The sequence below is a fragment of the Triticum dicoccoides genome, chromosome 6B, assembly GCF_002162155.2.
Source record: "Triticum dicoccoides isolate Atlit2015 ecotype Zavitan chromosome 6B, WEW_v2.0, whole genome shotgun sequence".
Lineage (NCBI taxonomy): Eukaryota > Viridiplantae > Streptophyta > Magnoliopsida > Poales > Poaceae > Triticum > Triticum dicoccoides.
Genome location: NC_041391.1, coordinates 264,282,914 through 264,293,209, shown reverse-complemented (window position 1 = coordinate 264,293,209; position 10,296 = coordinate 264,282,914). Strand labels below are relative to the sequence as shown.

General features: G+C 42.3%; 1 protein-coding gene across 1 annotated transcript; it reads right to left on the bottom strand.

Annotated features, from left to right (window-relative positions):
- Positions 1–1,431: 1,431 nt before the first annotated feature.
- Positions 1,432–2,319, bottom strand: LOC119323929. Its single transcript, XM_037597642.1, has 2 exons — positions 1,889–2,319; positions 1,432–1,816 (listed from the first exon to the last, which is right to left on the bottom strand). Exons 1-2 carry the CDS (start codon positions 2,183–2,185, stop codon positions 1,526–1,528), a joined length of 588 nt encoding a protein of 195 aa, XP_037453539.1. The 5' UTR covers positions 2,186–2,319; the 3' UTR covers positions 1,432–1,525.
- Between the last annotated feature and the right edge of the window lie 7,977 nt (positions 2,320–10,296).

Sequence of the window (10,296 nt, the reverse complement as noted above, 5' to 3'; positions counted from 1 at the left end):
GTTCATAATTTTAAAATGTTCATGATTTTGGGAAATTGAGAGAGATATTGTATCTCGGTGATGCAGCGAAAAGTGATCATGACCATTGAAAATTATGAATTTTTTCTCCCGTTGCAACGCATGGACCTTTTGCTAGTCTTTACCTAATAATAAAGAAAATTGGGTTTCTGGTTGTCCGTCATGAAATTGCCCCTGAAGTTGTAAATATTTACCCGCCATGCCACCGGTAAGTCAAAAAATGATTCATTTTTTTGAGTCGCTGCATCGGCCATTGGTTGGTTTCATTAAGCATAGGTCTCATATTATATCACTAGTGCTTGTGTAACACGTTGGCTAAAGGCCGTCTCTTCCACCTGGGAGATCCAGGTTCGATCCTCGCCTGCTCTCCTTTTTTGCTTTACTCATCCTTTTTTTTTTAAATACAGGGTGGCGTAGGATATAGGTGTCTTGCCCAAGCGTCATTTATCATTTCTTAGAAAAAATTGAACATTTGAAATATGCTATTATCCTGCATGTTAACCATTTCTAAAATTACATTTGGAATGCAACGTTAAATGATTTTTATGGAGTATTTTAAAAATGCCTACAACATATGTCCCCTACCCCATTTAAATTGTGTAGATATGATAGTCTGACGCTCTCATGAGAGCTATTATTGGCATCATAGAGGATGTTGATTCCTACAAATTAAGGATCTTGACTTAGATACAGTTCTAAATACATATATCAGCAAGATAAAAATAATGCTCTTATGCACATGCTAACATTGAGTAATATTCATCAATATTTGTTGGGCATCACCGAGAAGTAATTACAATAAAGTTGTAAAGAGATATTGAGTAATATTCATCAATATTTGTTGGGCATCACCGAGGAGTAATTACAATAAAGTTGTAAAGAGATAGCGACAACTAGGTTGATATTTTCATTATCTAATAAGTTGGAAACACTTTGAGTACACTTGAAAAATCATCCGATTTTTAGGTTTTTATATGCAATAATACAACTTATTATGTTGTTTGTCATGCGTCATCGTAAAAGATTCAAGGGATATGCTGATGTCGTTGCTATGTGTACGAGGGATGATTTTTCTCCCGTGGCAACGCACGGGCATGTTTGCTATATATATCTCTACCTACTAATAAAGCACCGATCGTTTCTGGTCGTACGTCGTCGGTGATTTTGCAGAAAAGTCCTTGTACTTTTTCAAAATTGAACCCGTAGTCCTTTCTTTAGTGGATTCTAAGAAAACTTTCACTTTTACATAAATAACCCTAGAAATCCAGCCCGAACTGGACCGCTCCGCCTCCCGCAGCTTCCTCCTACCAGAGCTCCCCTCGCACCCGCAAGCCACCTCGCCGGCGACCCCACACCTCCACCGTGCCCCGCCGCCGGAGCTCCGGCTGCTCCGCCGCCTCGCCCAGCTCCCCTCGCACCCGCAAGCCACCTCGCCGGCGACCCCACACCTCCACCGTGCCTCGCCGCCGGAGCTCCGGCCGCTCCGCCGCCTCGCCCATCTCCTCCTTCATCTTGATCTCCTCTCACCTCTGTCTCTCTTTCTCGGTGAGCAGGGATCTCCAGGAGGACCATGGCGCCATCGGCCCTCAATCTCGCCAGATCCGGCTGCCTCCAAGCCAAATCCGCCAGAAATATATCCATCCCGGCCAGATCCGCCCGGATCCGACCAGGCCCCGCCATCCTCGCCACGGGAGCGCCACCCGCCGCCCGTAGGCAACCTCGGCTCGCCGTCGTCAAGATCTGGGCAACACGGGCTCGCAGCGTCGGGAGTCGGATCCATCAATCCCGAATCTCGCCACTGCAGGATACGAGAAGGAGATAATCAGTTTTGTGTACGCGGAGAACATAGAAAAGAGATTTTTGGCCCAACCTCTGCCGCCTTGCTGACTCCACCTCGCCTCGGGTCACTTCCCACTGCCACTGGGCGTCCTTCGCCCAATCGATGACCTCCGTAGCTACAACACCCAGCGCGGCGTCTCCTGTTGCGGACCAGGTGGAGATGTGAGCTTGCCAAGGAAAGATCAGGGGTGGGAGGAGCTACCGCGCGCATCCATACCAGATCAGGCAGTCGGCATGCGTACCCGTGCCTGATGCAGCGGTTGCTTGGCTGTGGAAGGGAAGGGAGTATGGGTTGGTGTCGTTGTGGAGTAATAGGAGGTCGAATCATGAGCAGACGAAGGTATACGGAGCACGGGACGTCAGCTTCGTCGTCTCGTGTTGGTGCGGGTGGAGCTCATGTGGCCGTCATAGCTGGGAGTGGAGCACGACCAGGCGTTAGTAGGAGGGAGCTGAGGAAGAGTAGGAGCAGAGCTGGGTGTTGAGGTAGCAGAAGAAGGAAGATGGAGGCGAAGTAGCACTAAGGCTGCGTTCGGTCCGGAGGAAAACTCAAAGGAATCTGATCCTGTGCTATTTTCTACCTTTGGTGCGTTCGGAGTGAAGGAAAAATGAGCAGTAAAACTTTGGAATGTCTCGATTCCTGTGTGATTCCTACAGATTTCACGGGAAAAGAAACATCCAGTCAGACCTCTTGTTTATCGCGGTTGGCCGAGGCAACACACTGGTTCTGACGTCTAATTCAATAAAATATTCATTATATGGCATGGAGTGTGAGAGAGTCAAGTCTGCAGCCAAATAAAAAACACCCAAGGTACGGGTCACAACTGAGGTGATGTGCAGCTTCTTTTGATCACCGCCGAACGGTTCACTCCTGACTATTTCTCTGTTTAAAATTCCTCAGTTTCATATGTGCTTGTTTTCCCTATTCCTTTACATTTTTTTGTTCCCATGTTTTCTGATCCTGCAAACCGAACAGAGCCTAAGTGATGTGGGCTTGTGGAGGAATAGCAATGTGTGGACAAGAGAAGGGGCATCTACTCGGCGGTGAGACGATGAATTCTGGGAATCGGTGCTGTCCCTACTGCTTTTTTTAACGAGCTGCTACTACTAGATGTTGTGGTGCATTACTAGAAGCAGCTAGATGTTGCTCTACGAGCTAGCATTATAAAAGAATTTCCCCATAAAAATTTACAAAATAATTTGTTCCGGTGAGCTTCGATAATGATTTCTTGGTACCGTCATAGTTTATTGGGCATGCCGACCGTATATCATAAATAAATTATCATTATATAATAGTAATTTATTGGGCATGCAGACCATATATCACAAATAAATTATCATTATATAATAGTAACTAAAATATATGTGAGTGAAATATTAGAAAATAATAATTATTACTTAAGGAGAAGAAATTTTGCCCTCACGAGGACAAAATGAAAGTGCGGAGCTAAAATAGGTCACGACGAACGTTGTTAGGGTACGTCCAAATTTCATGGTCCAAAGTGTAACCTTATTTCCGAGGATTTCAAAAATTGGATTAAAAAAGTGCTGCATAATGGCACGTGGAGCAGGTTGTATTTTATTTTCGGGAATTATTTTTATTTTGCCAGTCAAGATTTTGCCAATTTTCATTATGCCACTCTAGATTTTGACATTTTCAGTTTTGCCACTCTTAGTTTTTGACAATTATCACAATTGCCATTCCCGTAGCAAAAGCAAAATTTTCTGAGTGGCAATTGTGATAATTAGAAATGACAACTGTGATAATTATCAAAAGTTATGAGTGGCAAAAATAAAATAAATTATTTTGCTTTTGCCACATAATGACAATTGTGATAATTGTCAAAAAATAAGAGTGAAAAAATGAAATGTCAAAATCTAGACTGGCATAATTTTTTTTGGCAAAATCTAGAGTGGAAAAAACAAAATAATTTCTTTTATTTTTCACCCGGTGCAACGCACGGGCATTTTTACTAGTTACTATTACTAGTTACGCAGGGTTTCTGCCTGTCCGTCGCGCCAATTTGCAAAAAAGCCCCTGCGTTTACATGAAATCAACCCGCAGTCCAGATTTAAGTCACTCCGAACCGTTATTTTACAGTTTTTCAAAAACCCCCTTGGCTTTTTAGGTATTCTATTCGCGGATCATATTTAATACAAACAAATGCTTTTCTAAATCATCCATATCTTTTAAACTGTAACTCCGATTTAAACATGTTATATATGAATTTTGATTAGAAAAATATGTAGAATATGAATATAAGATTATTTTAACCTGTTAAGTATTTATAAATATTATTTTGAAAGATATTTAATTCAAACAAATGGTTTTCTAAATTATACGCATCTTTTAAACCGTATCCGACTTTTAATATGTTATATATGAAATTTGATTAGAAAAATGCGTGAAATCTGTATGTGATGTTAATTTTACCTATTAAATATTTTTTAAATATTGTTTTGAAAGGAAACTTATAATTATAGCGCACGATCCATTTTTCTTTGATACAGACGGCGATCCGGATTGCAAATAAACACCCACTATAATCATATAGGGAAAAGAAAACATCGAGAACTACACATGCATACCTCTGAATACGTCACAGGGGAAAACAACAGATTTCTCATCGCGAGTGTGAGAGAAAGCGAGAGAGAGGGAGAGGGAGGACAGAGGGAGAAAGAGACGTCTTAGGATTAACCACATTCTAACACGTTTTGGTTTGTGTGAACACTAAGGCCATCGCCGGCGAGGGTGGGAACAAGGATAAGCGGCAACACAAATATGATGTATCGCTAAAATAAAGGAGATGGACCTATTGTGGTCTTGAGTGATGGTTGTTCGGTTAAGAGTGTGTGTTGAGTTTTTTCTCCCGTTGCAACGCACAGACTCTTTTGCTAGTATCTCTACTCCTAATGGAGCAGTTGGTAGTCTCGCTTCCAGGTTTTTTTTCGTCCTACCTACCATGGTTTTTTTTCAACCGGTTTTTTTCATCACACCATCCCCACCCCTACCCCACCCCATTCACCGCACGCAGTCAGGTTCCGTTTCCCCCCTTACGTCCCTGATTCATGCATGACAATCAATTCTTTCCAAACGCAATCATGCATGACAATCAATTCTTTCCAAACGCAATCAATTAACTTAAGGTAACCAGACACAATCAATTCAATAAAATGGAGCGATATCCCGGGCGATTTTCTTGCTCCCGATATATAATGGTGCTAGCCAATCTGTTAACAAATGAGAAGGAAACAATCACGTGTATGTAGGGAAGATAATCGTGGAGATTGCAGGGCAGTTAAGGCCGTGCGTCACATGCAGGAAGGATTTCCCGAGTTCAGCGAAAGAGAAGGAAATCTGAGTTGGTGAATAGTCTCCACGATTTATTTTCGTCTGGCTTTTTTTCGTCTGGTTTTTCTTCGTCCCACCTCCCACCACCACCCTCTCACCGGTTTTCCTCTTTTCTCGTCTAACCGGCAACACCCAATGTATTTATGGTAATCAATCACAAATAATCCACGTATGGTAAGGCTATAAACTCAGAAATCTCAAATATGATTATTATAGTAATAAATCCATCCAGGTATGGTAAGGTCATAACTCAGGAAATTTCGAATATGGTAATTATATGACAATAAATCAATCCAGGTATGATAAGGCTATAAATATAAAGGAAAACTATTCCTGTGAGACGTCTAATACATGGCTTTCGTCAGACCAGCATCTCACCAATCATTTTGGAGCCATGCATCCAACAACACCTGGCTGTACTATATAACCCCTCCGAATCATCCTCACATCCACCATCAAACCCTAATCAACTACCTCGCCACCCTCTCTGCCACACCTGCCATCTGGATCCTCCTCGCTTCAACCTCGCTCTTATCGCACCACCGCATCTACGTTCGACCAGCAAGTCCTCCGGCAAGAACGCACACACCATGTCGCCTTGATGGCTAAGCATGTGCATGTGTGCTTCATGCCCCCACAACGCTCCTTGTGATCCGTTCGTCGCGCTGCATCCCCAATCTGGCCGGTGTGGCACTGTAATTTCGCCGGTGTGCAGACCTTCGTTTCCTCTGCTACTCCTCGTCAGACATTTTGTATTGCTGCTTGAAGTGGTATGGTCGTGCTCTGCTCGTTGAAGCCTGTAATTGGGGCTGCATGCTATAGACTCATGAGGTCCCTTTTCAATGTGGCTGCGTGGTAGCGATGCTCTCATGCGTGCTACGTCGGCTGTGCTCCAGCGGTCTTGCATTTGGCCGGGTTGAAGGATACCATATGTGTAGTAGCCACACGTGATTCAGATTTTGTTCACATTGGAAGTACAAGTGATTGTTGTTGGAAACAAATTTCCACCCTTTTGGAAGCATAATTTTCTTCGGTCAAAATGTATATGTAAAATTATTGGTATACTTTCTACCTGCAATTCAATTACCTATCAATGGTGTATCCAACATTGCTATTTTTCTTCCTACACATAAGAAAAATCTCTATTCCTAAGGGAGCAGTTGGTAGTCTCGCTTCCAGGTTTTTTTAGTCCCACCTTCCATGGTTTTTTTTTGTCCTAAAAAAATCTACGAAATTTCGTAGGTTAACCAGGGACAACTCCCACCTCCCAGGTTTTTTTCGTCCCACCTCCCATGTTTTTTTTGGTACCTCGTCTCACCTCACACTAAGCCGCCACGAACCGCAAAAACTGCCTACCTTAGCCAAATCAACAAATCTCTCTCATTAATGCAATTTTCTTTAGGAAACAAATAATGGATTCTTTCCTACCTTAGCCAAATCAACGGATCTTTTCTATTAATGCAATTTGCTTTAGCAAACAAATAATAGATTCTTTCCTACCTTAGCCAAATCAACGGATCCCTCCCATTAATGCAATTTGCTTTAGCAAACAAATAATAGATTCTTTCCTACCTTAACCAAATCTACGAAATCTCTCTCATTAATGCAATTTGCTTTAGGAAACAAATAATAGATTTTCAGGAAACAAATAATCTCTAATCTCTAATAATTTCTACTCCTAATGAAACAGTTGGTAGTCTCCTCCCACCTTCCATGGTTTTTTTTGGTACCTCCTCCCACCTTCGCTGGTTTTTTTTCGTAGATTTTTTTCGTTCCCTCCCCTCACTTCATCGGTTTATTTTCGCGTCACCCTCTCACGCAACGAAAGAAATCTAAACAGATCAGAACTTTTCATACTGGCGCAAGTTATTTAGTAATGTAGAATCAATCACGAACAATCTCTAAAGATCAAATCTAAATTAATTAACCTTACCTTAAATCACTCAGTTACATTAATTAGAAAACAAATAATTGATTTTCAAAAAATCGCTCAATCACGTAAACCTTATCTTAACTCACGGATGGTAATCAATCTCCAAACAAAGGAAACAATACATCGAGGGAGCAGTAAATAAACTCCCTTTCTTATGACATGTATATGATCTTTCCTTCCCTCTACGTTGTCGAGCGTTCTTGATTCTCGAGGCCGATGCTTGGGCTGCGTCATTGGGTCGCGACGGTGCTGGAGGACGAGGACGGCGAGGCCGGGTGCCGCGGCACCGCGTTGGCCGCGGCCGGTGAAGGGGGCAAAGAAGGGCGGCTTCCCTGGCCCTGGCCATGGCCGTGACCCTGTGAGTTGGTGTGGTGGAAGTGGCACTTGAAGGACACGGCGTGGGTGGCCGACGCGCAGACGCGATTGGAAGCGGGCCCGTGGCCCGTGACGGACGGCGCCGACGCTGACCCGGGCCACCTCCTCCGCGTATTCTTGGAGCTGTGGCTGGCCGATTTACATGAAATTAATTCCCTCAGTTGTGGTGGCAAATATAATACACATAATCCATATTGTTATGTACTAGCTTGTGTGTGTGAAATAGATGGATTATGGTCCCGTAGCCAATAAGATGGATATGTGTGTGTTAGAGAGAGAGAGAGAGAGAGGGAGAGGGGGAGAGAGTGAGGAAGAGGGAGGCAGAGAGTGTGTGTGAGGAATTGATGATAAAAAAGGTCGCCAATGTCACTTGATATATATGAGAATATTAATATTGAACTTTTAAAGTTAATGTGGCCCCATTGCAATGCACGGGTGTTCTTCTAGTATATATATATATCTTCCCTCTTCCCTAATCCCTAATCCCTAATCCCTATCCCTAATCCCTAATCCCTAATTCCCTAATTCCCTAATCCCTAATCCCTAATCCCTAATCCCTATCCCTAATCCCTATCCCTAATCTTTACCTACTAATAAAGCAAATAGTGCTTCTGGTCGTCCGTCATAGAAATTGCACTGGAATTTGGCATAAATTACCCGCCATGCCATCCATAAGTAACATGATTCGGATTTATTTCAAAATCACCGCGGGTTTAGTTCTTATAGAGCAATACACTTATATTGCACAAGCCCACCGGTAGCCCAATGGCCGGGGCGTCGGCCTACCACATAGGAGACCGGCGTTCGATCCCTGTTGACTACAACTTTTTCTCCCTTTTTGCCACGCAGGTCTTCCACCCGCGCGCGCTAATAGGCCGGCCCATAGTTGGCTGGGGGTGGGCCTGTTTTCTATTTTTTTTTGCTTTTTATTTCCTTATTTCTGTTTTTATTTTTTTCTTATTTAAATTAATTCAGTATTTTTAAAAGAATAAAATTTCGAAAAGCTGCGGGCTTTATTGAGAAGTAATAAAATATTCATGATTTCAAAATATTGTTTGCATATCATAAAAAAATTCGGAATATCAAATAGATGTTCATGAAATAAAAAAAAATCATGATTTTAAAATAATAATCCAGTAGTCTGGAATTAGAAAAAAATGTACATGGCGTGCCTCCTCCTCCTCGACGCGCTAATGGGCCGGCCCATGTGCGGGTTCGTTTTTTTTTTGCTTTTTACCTTTTTAATTCTGTTTTTGTTTTTCATTCTTTACAATCATTCTGGATTTTCAAAAGAACCAAATTTCAATAAGGTGCGAGTTTTATTGAGAAATCATAAATTGTTCATGATTTCAAAGAAAAATCGCATATCATAGAAAAAAAATCACAATATCAACTAGATGTTCATGAAAAAAAACATGATTTTTTTTTAAAAAATCCAGTATTCAAAGTACATTCTGGAATTAGAAAAAAATATACATGATTTTTTTGAAATGTTTCCAAAATTAAAACAGGCCCGTAAATGATGAACGAAACGAAACATCACCTGTGTAGAAGTTTTAATAGGGGATCTGTAGAGGTCAATTTATGATTTTATTTAGTCCCTCGCATCGGGTAAAAAAAAGGTTTCCATGTTTCGTACGATGCTGAAGCCAAAAAATATTGACACAACTTTCTATGGGTTAGTTTTTGTAAACTATATAAAAATGACTAAATGTATATTTTGCCTCCATACACAACTATGTCTATTCTGGTACCATGGTAATTGTTATGACAACCACCGCGACGCTAGGTCAAGATTATATACATCATTCATCAGCCTAGCTTAGGCAGGGTCCATCAATGCAGTTTACTCAGCCAAAACTAATTCGTTGTGGCGTCTTAGGAAATCAAATCGTGTTCAAACCATCACTTTTTTTTTTGAAATGACTTTTCAAAAGTCTCTTATCTCATCATGACATCACTTAAACATAGTTTTTGAAATGACATTTTAAAAGCCCTTATCTCACCTTGGCATTTTAAAAGCCATTATCTACCACTCCTGCATAATTTGATAGTTTTTCTCCCGTTGCAATGCACGGGCATATTTGCTAGTTTTTCCCTACTAATAAAGCGCCTATTGCTTCTGGTCGTACGTCGTCTGTAATTTTGCAAAAAAGCACTTCTGTTTTTGACAATTCAACCCGCGGTCCCCGTTTAAGTGAAGCTGCAAAAACGATTCGTTTTTACAAAAACGCCCCTACGTTCGTAAGAATTCAGCCCGCGATCCTTTCTTTATCCAGACAGCTTCCTTTCCAGTGCAGCGGGGCGGCGCATTTCACGGGCAGCGGGGCGGCACATTTCAGCGGGGGCGACAGCTCCGGGTGGGCTCGTGGGCGACCGTGCTGCAGGAGGCTTCGCGCGAGCACCCGATCTCCCGTGTGTCCACCCCTGGGTTCTCGTCATCGCGCCGGCGGCTGCCCTTGCCGCCACTCTCCGTTCCTCTGCCTGAGGCAGAGGAGGCAAAAATAAAATCATCACCGCTTGGGATCAAACTCTCCACCTGCGAATCAGAGAGGATTCGACTTCATATTAGAAAAAGACAGTACCACCTCGCTACTTTAGTCATATTTCATCAATATATATGTGTGTGGGCGATCTGAAATCAACAAGCCGCCTCAAAATCAATCAAGGGAAGGAATTATTAAAGGAGAATCAGCTCGAGGGGACCTATCGACCAATTACCGTAGAACGGAAAGAATGGAAAAAGAAAGATTGGATCTGACCTGATGGTGGAGGTTTGACA

Coding starts and splice junctions, on each gene's coding strand:
- LOC119323929 (XM_037597642.1), bottom strand. CDS start 2,185: ATGATTCGACCTCCTATTACTCCACAACGACACCAACCCATACTCCCT. Junction 1,817..1,888: donor GAGTCAGCAAGGCGGCAGAG/GTTGGGCCAAAA, acceptor CGTATCCTGCAG/TGGCGAGATTCGGGATTGAT.